General features: G+C 41.3%; 1 protein-coding gene across 5 annotated transcripts in view; it reads right to left on the bottom strand.

Moving 5' to 3' along the window:
* The window catches only part of NBEA (neurobeachin), a 1052497-nt gene that overhangs the window by 61966 nt on the left and 962832 nt on the right, over positions 1 to 27699 (bottom strand). For all 5 annotated transcript variants that reach the window (XM_082246613.1, XM_082246612.1, XM_082246614.1 and 2 more), the window contains 2 exons: positions 24700 to 24852; positions 17389 to 17556 (listed from right to left, as the gene is read on the bottom strand). In XM_082246613.1, coding sequence (XP_082102739.1) covers positions 17389 to 17556; positions 24700 to 24852 — 321 coding nt within the window. The remainder of the gene's footprint in view (positions 1 to 17388; positions 17557 to 24699; positions 24853 to 27699) is intronic.

The raw sequence follows: 27699 nt of genomic DNA, 5'->3' as shown, positions 1-27699 counted from the left end.
TAGCAGTCTTGTGACTTCTATGACTGTTCGGATGAGCACTGGTTAAAGCTTGTAGAAGCTTCATTCTCCTCTGACTGTCCTACGAGGCTGCATGACCCCTGACCCTCTATCTGGACAATGCTGATTGGCCCTGTACTTTTCACATGCCTCCTCCCAAAATAAAATTAAAACTCTCTAGCAATACACACCAAGCTAAGCATGCACAGAGTGCCTCCAAGGCTCTGTACTATCAGCAGATGGATTGGGGACTGTGGAAGAAGGGGAGGATTAAAGACAGGGTCAAACAGCCTTTATACACAATGCGTAGGTTTAACCCCTTAGGTTCCACAGTGAGCATAACAAGCATGCTTTGCTGCATATACAGACTGATTTTACTGTTGTGGGTTTAGTAGCACTTTATCTCCTGTCTAATATGTTTTTTCTTGTGCAAAAGGATGGCACTATTATTCATATAAACATACAATATCATATTTGTCCATGTTTATATATGCAGTATAAAATCTCTATTTCTATTATTTTCCAAAATACATTCACTTGCAACTTTACCACCACAATCCAACCTTCATAATATAGTATTGTGTTTGTACCTATTCAAAATTGGCTTATTGTAAAATGTTAAACTAATATCAAAGGAATTATTGTTTTTTTTTTTTTTTCAGACAAAAAACAAAACAAAAAGAAAAAAACAACTCCTTACATCTAACAAGGCCATTCCCAATCCCCAGAGGATGGATGTTCAGAAAATTATTGGTGCAAAATAATGTCTGCTGCAGCCTGTCACTATATTGGCAGTAATAAACAACAAAGTGTTACTATAGTGAGACCTCACCATGTGTCCAAGGGTAAAGCTCTTAACCCTTCAATTATTGCTAATATCATCATATGTCCTCTCGTGCCATGACAAAGCAATCCCTAAAACAATGTAACCCAAAATCTAGTTTCAAAGGCATAATTCCCTACAAGAGAATGAATAAATATATTCTAGTTTAAAATTTTAACATAGAAGTGAAAGGACATATCCTTTAGATTGTAATAAAGTAGGGTTTTCTGCGCTAAAAAAAAATGAAAAAAATTCCTTAGTGATAAAACTTGTGGAAAAAGAAAGCAGCACACATGGATAAATAGATAAAATCCAAAAACAATAATATACATATATAATTATTATATCCTTTAGATTGTTAGCTCCATGGGCAGGGCCCTCCTACTCCTTCTGTATTGAACTATATTGTAATTGTAATGTCCCTTTTTATATTGTACAGCGCTGCGTAAACTGTTGGCGCTATATAAATCAAGTCTTATAATAATAATAGAATATGTAATATGTTTTAGGGAATTGTAAAAATAACATTTTTTAGGTTACTGTTTTGTTTGTTTTTAATCTTCTTCCATAACTGTCATAAAAATCGATACTGTGGGGGAGAGTTACTAAAACTGGTGCACACAGAATCTGGTTCAGCTGTGATTAGTAACCAATCAGTTTCTAGGTTTTATTGGCAACGCTTAATTGAGGAAGCTGCAGTTAGAAGCTGATTGATTGCTATGCACAACTGCACCGGATTCTGTGTGCACCAGTTTTAGCACACCTTAGAGGAGTGATGGCAAACCTTGGCATCCCATGATGCTAAACTACAATGCAGAGTGCATGAGCATCATGGGAAATGTAGTCCCAAAACATCTGGGGTGCCAAGGTTTGCCATCACTGCCTTGGAGGAATAGCTAGTTGGGTTCTTGCAGAAGATAAGGATCTTCTTTAATCACATAAACAACGTTTTTGCTAATTGGAGAGCTATGAAAACATTAAAGCTGGCCAAAGACGGATCGACATTTGGTTGGTTCAGCAGGGACTGGATGAATTTTCATTCACCTATGGCTTGCTGGAAATTTTTTGTTTATTCAGCTTAGCATCCAATTGGCTGCAGCACTGATCAGTGTATTTTAACAGTGAAGGAGTACCCACTGTGAGAATACAGTAAGACAGTGAGGAAGATTCCTTTATACACCTCGTTTGTGTGGATGGGGAAACCTGTTTAATTTTTTCAATCAGCTTGCTGGATGTAAAATCTTCCCAACAGGCACACAGGCAGCAATAAAACCCTAACTAAACTCTACCTTAATCTAAAGAAAAAGTTTGAGGTAGACTTAAAAAAAAAAACAGTTGCCTTTAGAAGATACTATGTGTTTGGAGAGAAGTGTGGGAATCAGAAATATCAATCATACATATGTAGATGACTGCAGCACCGATCCCAGTTGCAGATGTCCCCCGCCACCTCTACACCGAGAACTGAGCAATCACCACTGATCTTTCATTTCCCAAGTTCTCTGTCTTCAGTGAATATAGAGAGTTGACTGTCAGTCACCGGCTCTCTGCTCTTCTCCTCCAGCTCTCACTGGAGCGCCGGGCTGTGAAGGGGGCAGAAGCAGCTGGCTCAGTCTCCCAGTGATGCACTATAGAGGCTGACCCAATTGCCAGTCAGGCTTCTTGCCAGATCCTGACAATAAAGTCGGGATCCCTGTAGAGCCTGGACCAGCACTGCGATGTCAGCTGACAGTGGGCTTTATCCCACTGTTGGCTGACAATGGGTCACAGGAGTGCTGAACTAAGTTGACCCACAGGAGAAGTAGGACCAAAAGAGCTTTGGTCCTACTTCTCCTTTAAGGCAATTAAACCTTCAAATTAGTTTTAAAAAGCACCATAAAATCTGGCACTGCAGTACAAGGCAATTCAAAGGCTTGTACAAGCATATTCAAATAAAATGGACAATTAAATAGTTATAGAACTGCTTATTTTGCTGCCTCATTTTTTTTCAAATATCCAGAAATATGGAATTAAAGTAAATGCAAACCCCTAACTGAATGACATTTTGTTGGTAAAGCACTGAGCATCAAACAACTGCCATTGTTTTAATACTATTTTTGTCTCTTTCATCCCTTTGCACTGCTGACCTCCTACAGTCACTTTGGGTTTCATTTACTAAAGCTGTGAAGTGCAAAATCAGGCTCACTTTTGCATAGGAACCAATCAGCTTCTAACCTCAGCTTGTCCAATTAAGCTTTGACAATAAAACCTGGAAGCTGATTGGTTTCTATGCAGAAGTGAGCCTGATTTTGCACTCTCCAGCCTTAGTTAATAAACCCCTTTATTTCTACATGCATTCCAATGACTGCATGCCATTTAATGGGCACATTTCCTGATAGTGAGGACAGTGGACCATGCAAGCGCAATTAGTGTTAGCTTGGTTGTTTTCAGTTCCAATGGGTCCCAATTTGGAGAAAGGATTAAGCGTGCCTGAAAAAGGGCCTTCATGGCAGGATCACCAGGTATTTTAGTAAAAGCTGCAGATTCGAAACTATTAAAATGGTCTTTTGAAATTTCATTAATGCAAAAGATTTTAGTGATTGGATTTATACATATACTTCAAAATGAGGGCAATTTCTGAAAATGTCAAGGACATCCATATAGAAGCCAAAACTGATCTAATACCTACAAAATTAGAAAGATTGAAGGCGGTATTCTGTTGTAAACCAGTTACACCAGACACGAGCCAACAGTGAAATGAAGAGTGCAGCCTAATGGGCTGGAACTGCATTCTTTACAAATACACAATAGATATGCCCAGAGGAAATGTGACAGGATTATGATGTCCCTTTTGTGGTAACGACAATTCCAAATAATATCTAATACTCCACATAATTGATGTTTACATATTAGAAAGAGATACAGGCTTTGTATCCAGAGTGTTCTGTCATGTTTCACCACAGGAGCAGACAGTCATTGTAAAGTTCATTATAAATTACAGCTTTACAACAGCAATATGAGTTAAGCTGTCATAATGTTCTCAGCCAGAGATCCCATGCTGTCAAAGAGTGTCAATTTTTAATCTGACACAAGGAAGAATATTATCTGTTCCTCTGACCTTCTGATATTTTAATGCTATAATTGCTGTGCTTAGTGGAGCAGCCATGATTTCACCTGTCAAGAAAGAATGAATCAATAGCCTGGAGCTCCTCTTCACGGTGTAACATTGGCTTCGGAGTATGTGTTTCATTAAACAGAAAGCCAATACTCGCTACACACCTGTATGGAGACATTTCATTGACTCGAACATGGGTGTGAGAAAATCTGCTTTGAATATCTAGAAGGCTGCATATTTTGTTAATAAGTGATGAGGCAAAGAAGGCATATGTGATCAAATTTAAGGTGTCCATTACATGGATTCCATAATGGCCTGAGTGCACACGTCAACAAGCTGTCATTTCCCAAGTGTTAACCTCTGAAGCTGTGAACTTTGAATGCACTTTCACCTAGGACTGCAAAGCATTATTACCTGAACACTTGAACAGCATTGGGTGTTGGTATCTACTTCCCCTGGTTGCATCTATGTATCCTACTGTTCGAGTCAACAAAGAATAACGCAGGCCATACATGGTTCAAATCTTGGCAGGTTCAGCAGAAACCGACCAGGATTCAAAACCGTTAATGGGCAGGCTGAATGTACCAAGTTGATCGATTGATCAACTTGGGTATAACCAGCCTGCCGGATTCTCTTACGATTATCACTAGTGGCTGCAAATTCCCGTCAGCACTGTCTGGTTGGTTGCACCCCGTATGGCTGGCCTAAAAGACCTTAACCAACAAAGCAACTAGCATTTAGTGAACCCTGGACATATAAGACTACTGTCTGTACAAGATTAAAAGCTAAACCTAAAGCCAGCTCAGGTCAAACTTTGTTGTTCAGATTTGGTCAAATGTAGTGAGCAACAGGCTGTTTTTACCTTGATGGCACTCAAAGGCTATTGTCTAGTGTAACAGGGTCGGGCCTGCTTTGATGGGCTTTTTGATTAGAAATGCTTATATATATCAATAAGATTGCAAAAGAAGTTTAAAGTTTAAAGCAGTATTAAACCCAAAAGCAAACATTTATTATATTGCGGCTTACCAATTCCTAGATGTTACGGCTTCATTCATTTTTCTACTTCCTAATAACCCACACCATCATGCCGCAACTCTGTGCACTGCACAGGGTTGTGGGGCGGTAGTAACACACGCCCCATTTAGGTGAATGGGTCATAACTGGCAGGCAGTACTGCAGAATGAACGTGAAAGCAGGGATCATTTTTGGCATACTATGATGCAAAGCATTTCGGCTGTGACAAATATACACCCGCCTGCTGCGTTTGCAGCTTAACTACCTGCCAACCGCTCACAGTAAATATACTGCGAGCAGGCGGTGGGTACAATCACATGCATGTACGTGATAGCCTTTCTTCCAGGGTCAGTCTCCTGCCAACCCGTGCTGTTATTGAACACAGCAAGGGTTTGGCAGCAGAATTCAGCCAATGATTTTGGCTACAATCAACTGATTGGCTGTGTCAAATTACACGCAGATTTTTGTATTTACAAACAAACAGAAACTCTGTGTGCATACGAACGGCGATCTGGCTCTGATGTCCTGAAAAGCAGGGAGAAAAAAACAGCCAGATCAGAAAGTAAAAGCAGTGCACATTATACACTGATACGCATACAGTTAACATCTTGATTGCCTCTAGATGGTAACCCATTCCCAGCCAGTGTCCGTAGTATAGTATCAGTGTACAATATTATCACTGATCACTGTAGAAGTGTCACTAGCGCTGTCAGTGTCAGTTAGTGACTCTCTCAGATAGTGTCTGTTAGGGTGGTGGGTAATCTAGGGGCCTTCCCAGTTCTTGATCGCTGCCTTCACAGTATAGCGTCTATAGCTGCGAAAATTCCAGTATATATACCATAGTTTGTAAGCGCTATAACTTTCGCGCCAACTAATTAATATACACTTATTGGGATTTTATTTTACTAAAGACATGTAGCAGAATACATTTAGGCCTACATTTATGAAGAAACCTGATTTTTCTTTTTTTTTTAATTGGATATGTTTTATAACAGAACGTAGAAAATATTTTTTTTCTTTTTTTTATATGTTCGGCCTTTTTTTTCATTTATATAAAAAGAATAAAAAAAAAAAAAAAAAAGTGGTAATCAAATATCACCAAAAGAAAGGTCTATTTGTATGAAAAAAATATTAATTTAATTTGCACACAGTGTTGCATGACCACACATTTGTCAGTTAAACTAGCACAGTGCTGAATAGCAAAAAAATTCTCTGGTCATGAAGGGGGTAAAACCTTCTGGAGATCAAGTAGTTAGGGGATAGGTTGGGAGGGAACCAGCCACATTTTGGTTACTGCCCTTAACTGCAAGTGTAAATGAGTTACTCACCTCTGCTATTTGAGTATGTGCAGTGGAAGTACATGTATATTGCAGTAATGTGCACTACTCTACTTAAAATAAAATACCGAATATTCATACAGAGACCCATGAAAGGTGCTATGTGGGAAGGGATTTTAAAAATGGGGAGGTTTCCTGTGCTGTCACATGCCGGTGCTGGTGTGTCACCACCTAACACAGGAGTGAATCAGGAGTGAGTAGAGGAGGGTTTCTGCATTACTCCATACAGTGGAACCATGAGTGGGACTGTGAAGACCGAATGTAGCCACCCTCATACAAACAGAAGCAGGAGCACAGAAGATTTTAAATCCAGTTTTCTGGATGTGCTGTAAGATACTGTAATTCTAGAATGCTAGAAGAAGGTAAGTGACAATAAACAATGGTGTTGAACTTGATTTCTTTTTTTTTTTTGGACACTTTAATGCAGATTTTTACAGCTTAGGAGAAGGTCAAATGCAAATCAGGAGGTTAACTGCAGGTCAAATACATGGTCAATGAACTCCCTGAGATGCATCTGATATCCACTGTAAGCGTGATGAACCTGAAAAGCTGCATTTGCCCACTAACAACAGCCCAATGACCATGTCAATTGACACCTGCAAAACTAGGCATCTTCTGGAATACATTATAAAGTAATCTTCTGGAATACATTATAAAGTAATGTAGGGATCAACCGATTATCGGTTTGGCCAATAATCAGCGTCCAATATTCACTTTTTTTTGCAAGTATCGGTCACAAACTTGGCCGATATGACCGATATTTCTGGCTCCGGAGCGGAAGGGAAGATGGGGATAAGAGCACCGCCTGATAACACAAAAAGCAGGGTTCTTCTGTTTACCCTGCGTGGGCGCTGTCATAGGAAGTCCCGCCTCCTGGACCGACTCCTACCTATGCTAGACAGCACACTGGTGACGTTTATCATAGGAGCCGATCCAGGAGGCAGGACTTTGTATGACAGCGCCCGCGCCGGGTAATCAGAAGAACCCTGCTCTGTGTAATCAGGCGGTGCTCTAATTCCCATGCACTGGTCACTCTGCATTGGATGGGGGCACTGGTCACTCTGCATTGATGGGGGCACTGGTCACTCTGCATTGGATTAGGGCACTGGTCACTCTGCATTGGATGGGGGCACTGGTCACTCTGCATTGGATGGGGGCACTGGTCACTCTGCATTGGATGGGGGCACTGGTCACTCTGCATTGGATGGGGGCACTGGTCACTCTGCATTGGATGGGGGCACTGGTCACTCTGCATTGGATGGGGGCACTGGTCACTCTGCATTGATGGGGGCACTGGCCACCTTGTATTGGATGTGTGATTGAATGTGCAGAATATCGGCCCATATCATCCGATACTGATACATTGTGACCAAAATATTGGTATCGGTCCTGAAAACACCATATCGGTCTATCCCTAATGTATACCCAGCACTCTCCACGGTAGTCTCTACAGCACACAAGGAAATGGCTATGCTATGTGTTTTGTAGGCCTAAAGGCCACAAAACAATCACTTCCTTGGGTGGCATCACATCAATGCTATGGAATAAGAAGAATAAAAAGGAAAAAGGCGCTCAGGTGCTGGTAAAGCCCTAAATACCTTACACAGATATCAAGCCTCAGCATCTGCAGAACTAAAATTATAGCCCAATACCGCAGCATTGCACGAGGAGTGGCATTTACAGTAAGGAGAATGGTACACACTGGCTCTGGAAACCAAATGCAAACTAATGTAATGTGTTAAGGTCTCTGTGTTTTGATAAGATGATGCCCACCCTTACACAGGCACATAATTAAAAATTAAAAGGTGATTACATTGTTCACAATTACACTGCTTTTCAAAGCCTCTGTGCACTTGCATATTATGTTTGTCTCCTAGAATTAGAGACAATTGAGTACTGTCCATGATACTTTTTTTATTTGCTTTAACATACATTTTTTCAGGATAAGCTTTCGGGGTATGTCCCCTTCATAAAGGTCATCTATGAAGAAGCAGTTAACCAACCTGATCACAAAGGAAACACAGATCAATTTTGACATCTTCTTTCTCTCAATATGCAAAAAGAGGGTCCTCATACCTCAAGGTCTCCGGATTAAAAATGCTTGTGCAAATACACTGAACTCTCCTTATGCAGAAGGACTTTGCAGGACCTTAAGTTTGTTTGTTTTTCTCTTTTTTTCCCTTTGGCTTAGAGATTGTGTTTTTTTACTATTCTGCTAAAACGTTTGTGAATCAGTACTGCTTGGACCTTGATGAAGGGGACATACCCTGAAAGCTTGCCCTGAAAAAATGTAGGTTAGTGCAAATATAAAAAGTATCACGGACAGTACTCAATTGTCTCCATCTCAAGTGCACTAATATGGCTATAATTCACCTCTTCTAGAACTAGAAATATAACAAGTCTTCAGCCTGGCAATGTATAAATGATTACATGTTTTACATACAGCAGATGGCAGATATCTGGGGGAATGGAGAATGCAGAGTGTGTCTTCTAAATCTCAGCACAACTCATCTAGCAGCTGTTGCTCTTTTTGACTCTCACATCGTATTTGCATAGTCTACTTTTAGGCAGGATCAAGACTTGCATGACTGTTTTACATGCAGAGTAACTCACTTTACACACTTACTGTGGATAGAATTCTGAAAACTCCCACTGCAACAGCAAATATAACAATAAATGTATTGGTAGCATTTAACTGCATCGACTAAAGTTACCTATATCCAGATATTGTAATTTGTTTCTAATCCTTTATAGAAAATTAAATTTGATTGACGTTATTACTGGAATCAAAAAGGGGAATTTACAGTATAACAAGGTGGACCTAGACATACGTCTTAAATTTGATTAGGACATTAAATCTGACGTCCAGTTATAGCATGAAGTGCCCACACACAACCCACAGAAAGGGGTAATGCCCAATCTAGGGCAATTGTAGTTCATTTTTCTGATATACCTGAGGTGGTCTCAGAAACGGCCCATGAAATTACCAAAGGACCAAACATAATATATAGTGAACACACTGCTACAGAAAGTTGTCAGAGACAGCAGACATGTTACAAGACAGAGTCAGAGACTCTAGAAATGCTGCAGGAGATGGTCAGAGACTACAAACATCCTATAAGAGTTGTTGGTGACTGGGGATATGCTTTAAGAGTAACATTACACAATACATGAGAGTAATTGAATGGTTGGTACAAGGCTATGCCGAACCAGCCCAAAATCCCTTCCCCACTGAATTCATGAAAGAAACAACTATAGGTGTCCCTGGGGAATTTGAGTGGAAGGGCTGGAGATGGTAAGTGTAGTAATGAAAGGTATAGAAAAGAATATATAAAATTTCAACATTTATTGATTTATATTAAAATTCAACAAAATACAAAAAATAACAATACATGAGAGTACAAGAGGTCACTGCTCCTAGAGTTCCCTTACAAATCAATGTACCACATCTGTGCTCTCTCAAGTCCCATTAAAATGGCGTGTTACTTGTTAAAAAAAGAAAAAAAAAAGGAAAAAAAAGGAAAAAATGCCATATCTGATATTTCTCTGAGCAAGAGCTATTATAAAATATCACAAACAGAAAAAAACAGAAAAGGGAATTGAGAGCACAGTAACAAGTATGATTGTTAATAAAAGAAAACATTGTTCCATTACTGGCTTTAGTAAGCAGCTAGGGAAGAAAAACACAAACTACTTAGTCTGCAGAGTCTCTAATGGCTGCACAATAAGTTCCAAAGGACAGCAGGTTGGGCACCAGAGATCTAAGGGGAGATCTGCACTTTCCAATTAGCTGGCGTGATCTTTTGCTCTTCCTAAATTTCCTCCCATACAATGCAGGACTGCTGGTCTTGCATAGTTCTTGATGCTATATGAGAGGCATCAAACCACACTTTTTTTTTTGGTCCATTTCGACCCTGTGCAAATTTTTATCCGGCACTCAGTTAGTGTCAGTGGCCTCTCACACAGGTCTTTAGGTCAGTCGACAGTTTCCATTTGTGTTCAAAATGCAAAATCTCCCCTATCCAGTCTCAAGCGCAGGTCAAGCCACACTGTACAAATGAGGGGTGAAGGGATGGGGACCCTGATGTAAGGTAGGACACTGATGGGGACTCTGATGGGCTCAACATTACTTGGAACCCTTTTGCTTTGTTTTACTTCTTTTTCTGTTGTTATGAATCATTCCATGCTAATTACAACAAAGCTCCAAGTAAAATGTAATACATTTTTTTTTTTTTTTATTAAACTGATTTTTGTTGGTCCTTGAAAATTTGTAAAATATGAAATGTGCCCCTGGTACTGCACACTTTGGAGACCCCTGTTTTAAACCCATACAGCCATTTGTCAAAGAATCCAAGAAGCACATCAATTCACTGGATATTTCTTTCTATAAGCTCTATCTCAATCCTGCAAGGTTTGGTCAATTTGGTGTGTTTTTTTTCTACCTTATGCTAAAGTTTACATTTATTGTCAGCTTTATTCACCCAAAAATCGTATCCACTGTTTGTCTTTATACTCTCTCTCTATCCCCCATGGAAGATAGTGAATATAAATATGGAAAATAAAATGAATTTCGCAATAAAAGAATGTGCTGACAACGGAGGGTGAAAGTGTCAGAATACAAGTGCATGAATATTTCAAATCAAAGGAGAGGCTGTGTACATAATAAGTGTCTATGCAATGTAAAGGTATTGAAGACAATTGTTTTAGGATATTGAAAATTGCATAAATATAGATTCCTGAAGCACACTGAAAGCTTGTATGGACCTTGAGCGTTTTTGTAAATGACTTACATTGCTCATAAATAGAGTACTGTGGTTCTCTTTAAAGGATAGATGAACAAATATAAAATAAAAATGAATCTGGCTTAAGGCAGACCTGTGCTGTCTTAATAACAGTATATAATAACTTCATACCTTCAGTAAAGCGAATGATGCATTGCAAGTCCTTTAAGCTGAGATTTCATCCTTCCTGCCTGCTGCTCCCATAATAAACCCGGCCATACATTTCTTGAATTTCAGACGATTCCTGCTGAATCTGCTGCAATTTGAGCTGTGGGCAGCCCAGTTGGCACCACCTAGCTTGACAAAAGTCAATTTTTTAATTTTCATTTTTGATAGCCATGGTACCTGGCTTTGCCTATTTCTGCAGACACGTAGGTGGTGTCTGCCGCAGCCTGCTCAATGACCTTTACAGACCAGGTCATAGCAGGTTCACTTGTCTGCAGTTTGCACACAGCCACAGGATTAGTTACTACCAGGACTGCTTAACACCAGACTCAGATTCCTTTTTTATATTTGTTCAGCAATATTTTAAAATAATGCTATTTTAAAGAACCCATCTTGAGCTTAGGTAAAGCAACTCCCATAGATGTTAAAGGATAAGTTCACCTTTGTACAAAAAATAATAAATGCACATATTTTTGAAGGTAAATAAAAATGGGATTTTTGACTTATCGTAAAATCCATTTTTCTGATGTTCATTGACAGACACAGCTTCAGATCTTCATAACTGTTGGGTTATACTGCCCCCTATAGGAGTAGGACACTAGGCAGAAAAAAAGTCTGGCTATGCTCATGGGCAGTCCCAGGGGGTATACTCCCTCTTTCTGCTATGGGCACTCAGTTTATTTGCAATTATTCTGACACTCAGTGTCAGAATAATTACAACTCCACAGAGAGGTGGGTGCTGTGTCCATCAATGAACATCAGAGAAATGGATTTTAAGGTAAGTCAAAAATCCCATTTTCTCCTTCGTTCATTGACGGACACAGCTTCAGATCTTCATAACCGTTGGGACGTCCCAAAGCAGTGTTAAACATGAGGGGTGGGAACAGCAAAACAATTCCCAAGGCTAAACAGTAGCCAACCAGGCAACAGGAGCTCAACCAAAACAAATGGAGCCCACCGGAAAAAAACAATACACCCTTGAAGAGGATCAGGCCTCTCAACAGCAGCCTGCAAAACCTTGCTGCCAAAAGAAGCATCCGCAGATGCCAACACATCCACTTTATAAAACTTTGTGAAAGTGTGCACTGACGACCAGGCGGCCGCCTTGCAGATCTGCATCACTGACGTCTGATGACGAAAAGCCCAGGAGCCACTAAGCGCCCGAGTAGACTGCGCCTTACAGGGAAATGAGGAACCTGACCCTTAATGGAATAGGCCTGAATCACTGTATGTCTGACCCCTCTGGAAATGGTTGCAGAGGAAGCGGACAACCCTTTACGAGGCCCATCCGTGAGCACAAAGAGAGAGTCTGACTTCCTGAAAGACTCCGTAGCTGTCAGGTACACCCTAATTGCCCGGACTACATCCAAGGCATGCAAAGTAATTTCCTTCGGATATTTAGACTGGGACACAGGGAAGGCAACAAAATGTCTTCATTCAAATGAAAATCAGAGACAACCTTTGGAAGGAACGATGGACAGGGGCGAAGAACCACCTTATTTCTGTGAATCACCAGGTAAGGTGGACGTCAGGATAACGCCGCCAGTTCAGAGACCCTGCGCGCAGAGGTGATAGCCATCAAAAAGGCCACCTTCTGGGACAGCGTAAGCAGGGGAATTTCCCAAAGATTCTCAAAGGGAGGCTTCTGGAGGACCAAAAGCACCAAATTGAGGTCCCAAGGCGGCAACGGAGCCCGCACTGGAGGAACCAAACGTCGAGCACCCTGAAGAAAAGTCTGCACCATGGACTGTGTGGCCAAATGTTGGTGGAAGAAGACCACCAAACCCGACACCTGGCTCTCGATGGTACTCAAGGCCAATTTATGTTCGACTCCCCATTGAAGGAAGGTCAAGATCCGAGCCACCGAGAAGGAACAAGGATGAACCCCAAGAGACTCTCACCACGCAATGTACGTCTTCCACGTATGATGGTAGATCCTCCTAGAAGCAGGTTTCCTAGCTTTTAACAGAGTAGGAAAAACCGACTCAAATAAGCCTCAATCCTTCAGCACCTGGCATTCAACAGCTAAGCTGTCAAAGCCAGCGACTGTAAAGCAGGATGGAAAATCGGACCTTGGGACAGCAGATCCTCCCTGAGAGGAAGCTGCCAAGGAACGTCGGTGACAAGCTGCACCAAATTGGCGTAACAAGCCCGGCGAGGCCATTCCGGAGCCACTAAGATGACCGGAATCCCTTCCGCCTCGATCCTGCGTAGAAGTCTTGGCAAAAGCCTGAGCGGCGGGAAGGCGTAAATCAGACGATACTGACCTCACGGGGCCACCAGCGTGTCTGTGGCATCCGCCAGAGGATCCCTTGACCAAGCCACAAACCTCTTGCTTGTTGAGCCGAGACACCAACAGATCAACCTCGGGGGTGCCCAACTGGAGACACAACTGTTGAAACACCTCCGGATGAAGGGACCACTCTCCTTGGTACAACCCCTGCCGACTGAGGAAATCTGCCAGCTTTCCACCCCGGGTATGTGTACGGCGAAGAGGGCTGGAACAAACCGTTCAGCTCACCTTAGAATGCCGGGTACCTCCAGAGCCACCAGGATACTTCTTGTGCCCCCTTGGTGATTGACATAAGCAACAGCTGAGGCATTGTCTGATTGAATGTGCACTGGGCAACCCTGGAGACGCTTCGTCCAATGGTCCAGGCAAAGTCTGAGCGCTCTGAGCTCCAAGACATTGATCGGTAGTCTGGACTTTCCATTGTCCAGATGTCCTGAGCAGAATGCTTGCTGAGGACACCTCTACAGCTGGCATCCATGGTGACCACTGTCCAATACAAGGGGAGGAAGGATTTGCCCAGCCGAAGCGCCGGAAGAACAAAGCCACCATATCAGGGACTCTTTCGTTCTCCGACTCAGCCGGATCTGATTGTCTGGAGACTGCAGAGTCTTGTTCCATTTGGTCAGAATCTCCCTTTGTAGGGACCTCGTATAGAACTGTGCATATTGGAACCACCTCGAAGGTAAACACCATTAGGCCCAGCACCTGCACACAAGTCCAGAGGGATGACCATCTGTTGGACAGCAGGAGATGAATTGCAGCCTACAATTTGTGGAGTTTGTCGAGAAAAAGGAGCACTCTGACTAAGGCTGAGTCCAGAGTCAGACCCAGATAGCCCAGCTTTGTGGACGGAATCAGGGCAAACTTCTGAAAATTCAGAATCCAGCCGAACTCCCGCAGAGTTTGTATTGTGATCTCCAGGTTTTCCACCAGAAGGAGCAGAAGGAGACTCCGCTCGCCGTAGGAGATCGTGCAAGTAGCCCAGTACCACGATCCCCAGTTGGCGTAGCAAAGCTAGCACTGGGGCTAACACTTTTGTGAAGACCCGAGGAGCAGAGGCGAGACCAAAGGGTAACACCAGAAGCGCTTGTGACTGGCACATATTGAAATACGAAGGTAAGCATCCTTGATGTCGATAGAGGCGAGGAAATCCCCCCGACGCAGAGATGCCACTACCGTGCGAATTGACTCCATTCTGAACTTCTGCCCCCTCACAAAGCAATTTAGCACTTTGAGGTCCAGGATTGGATGCACTTTGCCTTCCTTCCTGGGAACTGTAAAAAGGTTTGAGTAAAATCCCTGAAAATGTTCCAAAGTCGGAAAACCGCGACAATCACCCCTTGATGTAACAGGTCTTGTACCACCTCAAAAAGACCCTATAAGCGGTCCAGGGGCAGGCGCAAGTTGGAAGTAAAGAACCTTTCAGGGGGAGCGAAATCTTGTAGCCGGATTGAATGACTTTGTGGACCCACTTGTCTTGCACCACGGCAGTCCACGGGTCTGAAAACCAACGAAGATGTCCCCCTACCCCCGATAAGGATGAGGGCACATCTTCATGCTGAAGGAGCCTTGTCCACGGGTCTAGAGAAGCCCACTCTGGGCTTGCCAGACCAGGTTTGTTTGGATCCACCAGAGGTGGCCCTGAAAGGCTTTGAGCCCTTGTCAGTTGACCCTGTGGCTTTTGGCTAGTGAGTGGAGTTCCGGAGGAAGGGGGCAGCTGCCTCCTCCTCTGTAGAGGTGCCATGCGGTCGCAGGAAGTCATCCTGAGGGCCAGAGGAGTGGTGGACAGGAGCTGAACCCAAAGGTCTTGAAGAGCTGACTGAGAGTTGTATTAGTATCGTGAGTACAGGGACTCATGTCAAGGGACCTGACCTGAGGGGGGCCACCCCTGCTAGTAGGACAGTCAGTGGATGGGTGTCAGCCGAAGAAGAGAGAGAGGATACTAAGGAGAGTGTCCTGAAGATACCTAGTTGTTCACCAAATCATCTTAAGGATAAGAGGCTTAATCCACATTCATCCAAAGCGGCAGGATGAATCAACAGCCTGGCTGTTCCAAATCTATAGTAAAGCAGAGAAGATAGGAGTCCTCAATCACTGTAAATAGTTAAAGTATCTCACTATTTCCTTCTCCTATCTCCCATTTTACAATAAAACACAAAAACAACCAAATAGCCCTGGACTGATTATTGGAGTGTGAGCCAAGAAGAATTAAGGAATTGTCTTTGCTAATGGCCGTGTGCTGGTAACCAGGGAGAACCCACAGAGTGAATATCAAGCAGTCCTTGCAGGGGCAGTGCTACACATGTTCCACCCAAAAAAATGGGAAAAACGTGTAACATGTTCCCAGAGGTGAACTTATAAACAGCCACGCTGCTTTCAAAAACTGGCAGCTACTACAGGGAACTTCTCCCAAAAATTGCTACCAGAGGCTGCAGCACTGGGAACATGTTATATGTTGCACCCTAAAACCAGGTGGAACATGTAACATTTTCTCAAAGGTGAACTTATTCTTTAAGCCTAATTAGAGCATAAGAAAATTGGCGCTAGCATGTTTATGCACGTGATTGGATTTTAACACATTTTTGTTTATTCCACTTTATGATTTAGTCATCGTTGATTGCTTTATGCTAGTTTTATGTGATTTCATATGTTATATTTCTCTCACATCACATGTTCATTTTAGCGCCGATTTTCCTATGCTCTAATTATTTGTTGTATGTGGTGACACTACTCAAATTGCCTGCTATTACCCCTTACTGTTTTTATATATTTGTTTACTGCCTTTCCTCTTTGGTTAGCTCATTGGTTCATTATCTTCATCATCCTTTAAGCCTAGATATGTGCTAAGTAACGTTCATGGGAAAACTATTACATTAACATGGTGTCTACCTCATACATTGCTAAGTAACGTTCATGGGAAAACAATTACGTTAACATGGTGTCTAACTCATACATTGGTAATAAAGCAGCTTTATCTTGCTCTCTATATAGGCCGAAAATACTTGGGGCTCTTTTTATATATGTTTCTACACAGGATTCACACACCTTTCACCCAAGCTCTGCATATCTTTCTAACTGGATTCAACTGGAAAATAGTGTAAAGTGTTGTGGAAGATAGATATTAAATCTGTCTCTTGATTGGTTGCATTCAACTCACTAAAAATAAGCCTCATCTTCTTTGCAAATGGCAGCTCTAGTACAACAGGTTTTAGAAATGTCTGTGTTCACAGTGATGGTCCGGTGCTGAATGACAGCTGAGCATTCTTTCAAAGTCTTATCAACTAGATTTGTCAAGGTTAGTCCCTATGCACACTGGCCTTAAAATTGCTGCTAATACAGGAGTTTGGACTTTTGCCTATAGAAGCAGCTCAATGTTTTCCTATGTATCAATGTACATTAGGACGATTAGAGGCATATTTTAAGTTCCACGTTTAGAGGCGGGAAAGAAAAACCCCTTCTAGTTTGGGTTCCTGATTAAGGCTTTCTGGGAAAAAAGCACAAAACTCTCCTACACTCGTCTAAACTTTGTACAAAAACTCTCTATGAGCATTTTTTCCTGCAAAGAGAACTGTCGTTTTTTTAAGCCAAGTGCGCATGGAGCCTAAGAGGCAAACACGATGGAGGCATTTAGGACTAGAGTGAGCCTTATTCATTACACAGCCAAACAGTACAAATCATTGGGAATATTACCCAAAGTACACATGCATTTTAAGGGACTTTTGTTGGGGTCAGAATCCAAATGATACCAGTGTTACAGGTGTTTTCCATTGGCGAAACAGCCTCTAAGTCCATTTTATGTCTTTAAGGACTACCCATGTACATTGTCTAGTCTTTTCCCAGCTTCACATCAAGAGCAAACATGAGAATCTTTTCCATCAGACACATACCTCTCGTAATACAGGATCTGTGACGCTGTCCAAGTTCACGGAACCTTCGTACGTCAAATAGTGAAAAACATTTAGTGCGCGTACTGCTTCTGGACCTCGCTGCTTGTAGCCAAATATCAGATCTATCCACTGATGTAGCTGACAAGACACAAATTCACTCTCCAGAGCCTAAAAAGCAAAAGAAATGGTAAACATAAATAAACAAGTTATCAAATAGCCATGCAGCAGAGGGATCTGGTTTCCAATATAATGCTGTCTCTTCCCACATGGCCGGCTCCCCTCCATCCTCTACGGTAACTATGCAGGACAGGTTATACAGCAGTGCAGGCAGTCCTGGTATCTAGTACTGATAATCCAAATAGTAAGGATTAATAAGGTCTTAGAGCTATAGGTATTGTAGATTTCCAGTGGGTCACATCAGCTCAAAGTAACTAAGATATTCTTTTCCTTCACCATAGCAAAAGCAAAAGACAGATGGTAGAAGTGCATTTGTCTCTGTGTAGGACCAAACTGTCAGAGAGGGGTACAACAGTACAACCAAGTTAAAGGATAAGTTCACCTTTCCAAAAAAAATATATATAATAAATGCACACCTTTTTACAGGTAAAAAAAAATGGGCATTTATGAATATTTTTTAGGAGCCTGTAAAGCCCCCGCATCTCCTACAAACTGTCTGTGTAGCGGTCTGCCCATAACTCGTACGGGAAGGCAGTTACTGAATGACAAGAATAATCAATGAATTACTAGAGCGCTCACCAGTGCCCTGGTAGTTTATTGAGAACTACAAGCCATTAGCCGCAAAGGCTGTTGGTACTTGTAGTTTATTCATTTACAGAAGTCTGTGAATGAATGACACAGCCATGTGGGCGGAGCCCCACAAGGCTGCGTTCTTTTTAAATTGTGACAGCGGGTGTGGGGAGAAGATCCCCAGCCCACTGTCACAATTGGAAGGGGGATAGGGGAGAGGCTGCAGGTGTGGAACATGTTACACGTTCTACACTAAACACAGGAGGAACATGTAACCTGTTGCCAAAGGTGAACGTATCCTTTAAAAAAGTCCCAGGTTGAGGTGGGGTGCTTGGTTCAAAACAATCATCAAGTGTTAAACCCCCAAAAGTGCTCAGCGAGCATCAGGTGCTCTTTCTTTTAGAGCTCCTGTAAATTATATGAATGTCCTAATTCTCCTCAGTTTCTCTAGAAAGCCATTTTTTTCAAAAACAATAACAGTAATTTTCCTAATTTCATATTGGAAAAAAAAAAACTGTAGTACATTCACAACACAAATGTTTCTTTCATCAAAGTAAACAGATTTGGTAGCTTCCATTTACAATAAAATAGGTGTTGTCAGCATGAGGATGCGCCTTTATGTATTCATGGAATTTTAGCCTTTATCTTGCTCAGTTTTAAAGATTCATGTAAGCTGGGGAAAGCACTGGTTATATCGAATTATGCACATTAGGCGGCAGAGGTCTAGGTGGCTAGAGGGGATTGTGTTTCATAATGTTTTTCTCGGTCTCAGCTATTTCAGATATTTTCCTTCAATGCTTAGTTGCATATATACACTAGATTGCAGGGCATGCTAGAAAACAACTGTTAATACAGTTTTTACTTGTAGTCTGGTTTATACTGCTGCAAAGCAGGGTAACTACAGTATATGTTTATTGCCCTAAAAAGATCAGTCCACCAAAAATGATTTTATTGTTGGAGTTACCAATGGTGAGCTCTCCTTGCCATAGTTTCCAACTCCACTCTCTCTTATCCATCAGTGTTGGCTCTTGTGCTATTGCAATCCTTATAATACTAGAACATTAACAATAGAACAGGTAAAGGGGGTTCCCTTAGCAAATACCATGACAGATGTGTGGACTTTGGAACCTAAAAGGGCAGAAAGTCCCTAAAAGACAAATTACGTATCTGCGATTTTACTTTAAAAAAAAATTACCAAAATTGAAACGTAAGCTTTGCTTATACAGACAACTTAAAACAGTCTCAGTTTATAATGAAACGTTTGTAAATTCTATCTCTTAAGATCTTAAGAACATCCTAATGCTTTTTTACTATGGGATATAAATTGGTTGATGATTTTTATTTCTGTGTCCCTATTGCAGATTTTCCCTCACTTCCTTTTAGGAAGAAAGAAAAGGAAAATGTATCTAATAAACCACAGGAGAATAGTAAAAACTAGACAGGGTCCTTCTTCAATCTAAGGTCATAATTTGTCTTTCATCTAAAAAATAAAGTTATCTACCAACACAGAAAGATAGGTTTTAAAAAATGTGCTTATGTAATATGTCCAAACATAATTTTGTGGCTTTATCCATTTTTTTCCTCCTTTATCAAAAAAAGGTTTTTTTTCTCCATGGAATAAAACCATATCTACACTAAATTCTCATATGAATTAATAATGTTATTTTATGGAAATGCCTTCACTCTATAAACACTGTGAATAAAATACCATGGACAGGAGCTAGTGTTTCACTTCCAAGTAACTCATTATGTCACATGTGATACATTTTGTGAAAATTGCTTCTGGTTTAGCAACCATTAAGTAGTCTAGAACACGATAAACAGATATCCCTTTAATTTTGGCCATACGTAATTGGAATAAACTGGGCTAGTTTGTCTTTGTGTGTGTTCTATTTTTGGCTATCAGCATCAATTCAGGTCTGCAGGGATTGAGAGGCTGAGTAAGGCTGCAGATGCACATCTGTGAAAGCTTTCTCTCCACTGCTAGATTATGATTGATGAAGCTAGCATTAAGGTAATGTTATCAGGGACTACTTACTGCTCCTGTCCTCTGTGACATCACTGAGGTCACAATATAACCACGTTAGCATTGAACACAAGCCTTTATTAATGTTTCATGAGTAATTCAGCAGTAATCAGACTGGATTCCATAAGTGAATGAAACCAGTAAAGCATTCCCCAAAGTATACAGTTTTTTTTTTTTTTTATGGATGCACCCTAAGGACTTCACACAATGTAAGGGTATGATACAAGGTATGGGCATATATTTTAATGTAGATATAGGCTGGAAATTTAACTTCAAACTGCTAATGTTGTTTAAAACTAGCAAATAAACTAAATTAAAAAAACAAAATGTCATTTATTGCAGAGGACAAGTGATACTATCCTAGGCATCAGTGAAAAATACTAAAAACCTCAACTAAAAAAATGCCAAATCTTTTATTTACTTGTTAATATGCAAATTTTTCCAGCACTAATATGACCAAAATGTTTCTATGGAATCATCAAGGTATATGCCACTGGTGTCAAACTCAATTTCATTGGGGCCACATCAGCATTGTGGTTGCCCTCAAAAGGGCCAGTTGTATCTGTAAAACTAGATGTCTAGAGCACCCTAACACCCCCCCCCCCCCACACACACACATATACACTTTAAATCAGATGTCAAGAGTCCCCACCCTCCCTTACACATACCTCCCGACATTTTGAGATAGGAACGAGGGACACCTATTAGCAAAAGTATGTAGGCATAGGACACATCCTTTGACACGCCCCATTAAAGAAGAATAATACATAAAAAAAAAGGATTTGTTAAACCCACAAGTGCTTTTTTTTTACCACTACCATTCCTTTATGTTGACTTTTGGAATTTACAAATGCAGCAATTTAGAAATTGGATGAAAGATTTAGCACTGTGAAACACTTTTTAAAAAGATAAAAAGTGCATTTTATATGCAACTATATAGATCAGACTAAAATGAGGGACACATGAGAAGGAAAGAGGGGCAGAGGAACTCTGTTCCAAATCAGGGACAGTCCCTCGAAATCAGGGGCAGTTGAGAGCTATGCTTAAATCACAGTGCACCCCCCTTATCTTGTGCTGCTGTCAGGAAGAAGCAGGGGTGGAGCAGGGAAGAAGAAAAGGCAGGGTCTGCAGGAGCAGGAGGACCTGAGGAGGGCTTGAGTCAACTGAATGCTGGGACCAGTGCAGGCAGAAATGATGGGGTGATGCAGCTGCACAGAGAGCCTCAGGATATCTCTCTCAGGAGTTCTGTCCTCCTTTCTGCTGCCGACTGCTGAAACAAGGTAAAGACAGAGACCAGGGGGGACACCGTAGCTGCTAGAAAGGGCCACATAAAATGGCCTGCAGGCCTTGTGCTTGACACATGTGGTATATGCTTAGCCACATTTAAGCAGGGACCAGCCGAATTTTGATCCATACATGGGCACAGTGGTTGTAGAGAAGTTGATCTATTGAACAACGTCTGTACAACCGCCCTGCTGGAAATGTTTTTTTTTTTTTTTTTAAGGGTCCATTTAGGATTATGCTGATGATATTACAATTCATAACAGGGACATCTTACAGTGGTTCTAAAGGCAGAAGGTTTTTCATCCTAATTCTATGCATTAAAGCGGTTGTGATCCTAAAAAAAAAAAATGGATCCTGTTCATTCTAAGTATGGTATACAGCACAATGCTTGTCCTGTGTAATTTGGCCCTTTCTATCACCTAAAATAACTGGCTGATGCTGCCCTCCCCACTGTAACCTGACCACGTTTAGCATGGCTGCTGAGCCCTGAAACTGTGGTCAGTCTACGCGTCGCTTTCTCTCCTCTATCCTCTCTCCCCCTCCCTCCCTGCCTGCCTGTCAACAGTGTCAGTGCCGGACCCTCCCCTCCTGCTGCTAAAATTACTGTGTTTTGTTACTATAATCCCCTGTGTTAGATTACATTATGTGCCCCAATTTATGTTCTGTCAATATGTAGCTGTATACCTTATTTCAGAGCGCTGCTTGGCGCTCACATGACTGCCCCCTCGCTCTCCGCTCCTCCTCCTGGCTGACAGCAGGAAATTCTCAGCCACACCCACTGTAGTTGTCAGATAGGGGAAGACAGCGGCAGGCGGTCACGTGAGCACCGAGCGGCGCTCTGATATTAGATGTGCAGCTGCACATTTTTATAAATAACATACACTGGGGCACATAATGTAATCCAACACAGGAGATTATAGCAAGAAAAAAGTGGCTTTACAACCACTTTAAGATAAAAAACATTCCGTGTGCAGCAGCCTACCAAATACTTACCTCAGCCCCATCACGATCCAGCAGTGTTGTACGAAAACCTCGGCTGTTCGCGGCTCTCTCTCTTCATTGGGTGAGACAGCAGCGGGTGCCATTTGTTCCTGTTGCTGTCAAATACATTGAGCCAATGAGGAGAGAGGGGGCGGTGCCGAGCCATGGCTCCATATCTCAATGGATACACAAAGCAGCGGCTCAGCTCAGGTGTCCGCATAGCAAGCTGCTTGCTGTGGGGGCACTTGGCAGGAGGGAGGGGCCAGGCACGCTGGCAAGGGACCCGAGAAGAGGGGGATTTCGGCTGCTCTGTGCAAAACCCCTACACAGACCAGGTTAATATAATATGTTTGGTATTTAAAAAAAAAAAAGACTAATATGACGTTGAATTGCAAGTTCAGACAAAATGAACAATTCAACTATGTGACTGTGAAATCTCTCATTTTAACCACTTAAGCCCCGGAGAATTTGGCTGCTAAATGACCAGGGGGTATTTTGCGATTCGGCACTGCGTGACCTTAACGGACAATTGCGCGGTCGTTCGATGCTGTACCTAAACAAATTTGACGTCCTTTTTTTCCCACAAACAGAGCTTTCTTTTGGTGGTATTTGATCACCTGTGCGCTTTTTACTTTTTGGGCTATAAACAAAAAAAAGAGCGTAAATTTTGCAAAAATTTTTTTTAACGCGTAATGGCGGCGATCTGCGATTTTTTTTGCGGTACTGCGACATTAGGGCGGACAGATCGGACCCTTGACTGACATTTTTGACACTTTTGGGGTTACCAGTGACATTTCTACAGTAATCAGTGCTATAAATATACACTGTTACTGTAAAAATACACTGGTAGCGAAGGGGTTAACTTTATTTGAGAGGGAGGGGCTGTGTGTGTCCCTAGGGGCGTGATTCTTACTGTGATTGGCTGTGACTTGAGCTGTAAGGACACTGATCAACGGTTCTACATACTGGAACCGTGTGATCAGTGTTTTTACACCGAGGAGAATGACAGGTGGCTTGTTTACACAAGCCGCCTGACTTTCTCCCTCTCCCCCGACGATCGCCGAGTGAGCAGCGGACATCGGGTCCGCCGGTCACACGCGCGGGGGGGGTCCGTGACCGCGCGGGAGCGCGCCTCCGGCGGCGTGCGCTCGCTCCCCAGACCCTCCCAGGCTAGTGACGTTAATTAACGTCACTCTGCCTGTGAGGGGCTGACTGCCGCAGTAAATTTACTTGCGGCGGTCGGCAAGCGGTTAATAATCTACTAATCTAAATCTTTATTTATACCAGTTGACCTTGCCACTAAAATGGTCTACAGGCCACTTCCTGCATAAGGGGGACAATGCTGTAACACCACATTGACATGACAGTTACATGTGCAATGCTCTCTATTTAATGTTGCTTACAGTAAGCTTCATATGGGTTGACAACCTTGGCCACTGTTTTAAAGTGATTGTAAATACTTGTTTTTTTGTAAACACAAGTAGGTTTATACTTACCTGTGCAATGGAATCGCACAGAATGGCCCAGAACCTCCTTTTCTCAGGTCCCTTTTTTCAGGAATGCTGCTTTCTATGGGGGCACTTGTGCAGGCTCAATCCCAAGCCTTGCTATCTGCGTCCATAGATGCCTGAACATTTTTTATCTTATTGCAAGGAATGCATTAAGATAACAAATGTTTAGGCTTTTAAATTATTGTCACAAATTAGGGGTTATTTAATGAGTGCAGAGCAGTGAGTCCAGTCCACTTCAGATGTGCTTTGTAGGGCTATTTCTGCCCACTTTTATTTAAGACAGAAAGAAAGTGCACAAACAAATGGCTTCCCATGTAGGGAGTTCCCACCATCAGCACAGAAAAGAACATTATTCAGCCTCTGTCTGTTCTGTCCTAGAGAGCATGGTGTAGACATGCACCTCTCTTCTCCCTTTCCCACACACTGACTCCCGTAGAGCCCTGAACTCTGATTCGGACTCTACTATGAACCCAGCAGACACCTGCACCTTTAGTGTGCCTATTCTCTGCAAATCCTGGCCTAGAGTGCCATTTTGGATCACTTTAGGTTATAAAAGTGGACATAAACATTAAATTGTGAAATATAAATTTTCTGATCCTAGTAGTTAAAGGTCAATTAGAAAATTGCAATGACTAGATGCTCACACTCTACATAGCTAAAATAATACACCAACAAATATATTTTGCTAAAAAGAAAAGAGCCAACAAATATATATCAGTGCAGTTAGATATAAAAAAAAAAAAAATAAAAAAAAAAACATACCATTCGGTTGATCCGGACAAAATCTTCAGGATTTTTTGCCCAAGGTGGCAGATCTACATCATTAACAGCATTACTGTCATCCCTTACACCAAAGTTATAAGCATTGCTGTTGACAAACATCTCCGGTAGGTAGTAGAACTCTGGAATTAGCTCCTACAGATAGAAAAGAAAACAATTAGGTATAAAAAGCTATCATTATTATTAGGAAATCATATACATTTTAATCACAGTTGGGGTGATTGTTTGACACTGTTTTCACCTGCCAAAAATATTACCATTACCAGAGGGTTACAATGCCATTATTAGATTTTCAATTATTACATTGCAGATAATGCAGCAGAAGGATGGCAATGTTGTGAAGTGTTTCTGCAGAGCAGATTGTAAAAACACCCATCCTAGATGTTCATGATAAAATTACACCAATTGATTAATTTTGCCAGTTTAAACCGCAATTTGGGGTTCTATAGGATGTTTCTATATTTCAGTAAACCGAATATTGGCTAATCCTTCAAAAGTTATTTTTGGTTAGTAGTTGAAAATGCTTCCACTTTCTATGTGCCTATGCATCACCTAACTGAAAATCTCCCTGCAGCAGCTGGAGTAATTATGTTTTGGTTCTGTAATCTTAGTATGGAGTATTAAATTCACAGACCACAATTCCCAAAAACATTAATCTAGTCTGCAGTGTAACATGACCAAAATAATGTTCCTGCACTGGAAACTGGAGATAACCTCTGCTCAATTAAAAACTGCACTGAAACTTTAGCATCGTGCCACTCAAAAAACACCACAATTAACTATATATATATATATATATATATATATATATATATTTTTTTTTTTTTTTTGGTGAAAAAACTTTGAACGTATGTTAGAAATTAGATATGATACAAAGGCGGCTCTCATCTTGGCCACAAGCCTTAGTTTTGTATACCAATATTTGCCAAATTACAGTCACATGGTTACCATGGGTACTGGAAAAAGGAATTAGGTCACCGATAGGACCAGACATCTAGGTCCTAGGCCAGTGACACTACCGTTATTGGTGTTAACTTGAGATGGTGCACTTGTATATTTTCTATAGACAAGAGCCACTTTTACATTTTAGCTATGAGCCTGCTGTTTCAGTAATAACTTTCACTTATAATATTGAACATATATGTATATATATAAATATATATATACATATACATATACACATACACACACATTTTTTAAGGGAACAAACAAGCTATTCCTGTGGCAGCATTTGTATAAATAAGGCCAAAGTTATTTACAGTACAAACAAATCGTTTTTAATGTGTTTTTTTTTTTTGGTAATGTAACAGTACCAAAAAGACCGGTCGTACGCTAGTCTTAATTAACAAGGATTAAATATGAACAGCATTTATTAAAAGCAAAAATATTCTTGAGAGGCTGCTGACTTTACTAGACAAGCCTTTGATTTGCTCAATTTACTAACCTATAATGATCGCTTGCAATAATGACCATCATTTTTAGTAGTGAGGGCAATGAGAGCTTATTATAGTCACATGGCAGAAAATAAACATCAACATTAAAATATAAACCATACATTGGCAAAATAACAGGCCCAAATGCATTTTGAAATTGGATATAAAAATCCTGGCCAAATTCCTTGCATACAGATTGAAATCTTACCAGACACAGTTGATCCATTAGGGCTAGGGATGTGCTCAGGTGTGTCTGGATCTTAGCTTGAACCTATCTGGGCTATATGTGATGCTTTCACTGCACATCACCAATCATACACAGCCAAGACATTTTCCCATTCCACAACTGCATGTTTGCACACCTCTTGTATACTGCCAGTGTGCAGCGACAGCTTTGTGGCAGGAAAGCTCAGGCAGGTTTGCACTAGGATCCAAACAGACCTGAGTTAATTCCTGATTGGGACCAAGTGGGCTTTATACCTCAGAGATAAACCTGGAAGAATTCAGAGGACACTCTACATCATCAATTGGTTTAAAGCGAACAACCCGATGCCTATTCTTTCAACAGATGCTGAAAAAGCGCTTAATAGGATTGGATTTTAAAGATAAAGTTTAACAACAATTAGGCCTGGGTAAGAATATGCTTTAGTGAGTTGGGGCACTATAAAGTTGTCCAGCAGCAAGGTTAACAACACTTTCATTCCCGTTCTGAATAAAAACAGCATAAGACAAGGATGCCCTCTCTCCCCCATGATTTTCATGCTTTTATTGGATGCATTATTGTGTAAAATCAGAAACAACCCAGAAATCACAGGGGTGCACATAGGCTTAATGCATCATAAACCACAGCTTATGCAGATGACATCCCATTTTACAAAACCAGGCCCAGATCGCCCTGCCAAACATTATGACTGAACTCTCTAGATTATAGGAACTTTCTGATTTTAAGACTAATCAGAAATTCTACTTATTACTCTATAACACAGTGATGTAACGCAATTACCCTCTGCCTTTCCTTTCTCTTGGCAACACTCTATAATCTATTTTGGCATTCAATTCACAGACATAATTTCCCAATGCCCTTACAGGTGGTGCAAAGGGACATTTGGGAATGGAAAAAGGGTGCAAACATTGAAAACTACTTCCCACTGAGATGCCAGGTCACATTTTCTGCCAGGTGTGCTAGGCCTGTGGATCTCCAATTATATTATAAATCATTAGTAATGATGTGAATAGTGAACTGGAAATCAATCATAAACAATAGGGCCTTCCAGAAATGATGAAGGCCAGATGTAATTTGACCCAAGCCCCTTGAATTTCTGATCAATACAGGGGACTGTCAAAATATACTTCCCCACTTATTCATGCAACACAATTAATATAGGATAGAGTAGGAAGCCCATGGTAGCAGGGATCAACTAGGCAAAATATGCAGTTAACCTTTGCATTAGGGAGGGTAACCCACTTCAAAAAAAATCAAGATTTTAATCAATGTTTTCACATACATTTTTAGTAAAAACTTTCAAAAAAAGCCCTGGGGAAAGGGGGT

The sequence above is a fragment of the Pelophylax lessonae genome (genome assembly GCF_965119305.1).
Source record: "Pelophylax lessonae genome assembly, chromosome: 2".
NCBI lineage: Eukaryota > Metazoa > Chordata > Amphibia > Anura > Ranidae > Pelophylax > Pelophylax lessonae.
The sequence above is the reverse complement of the archived record's forward strand: the minus strand, read 5'-3'. Positions and strand labels throughout refer to the sequence as shown.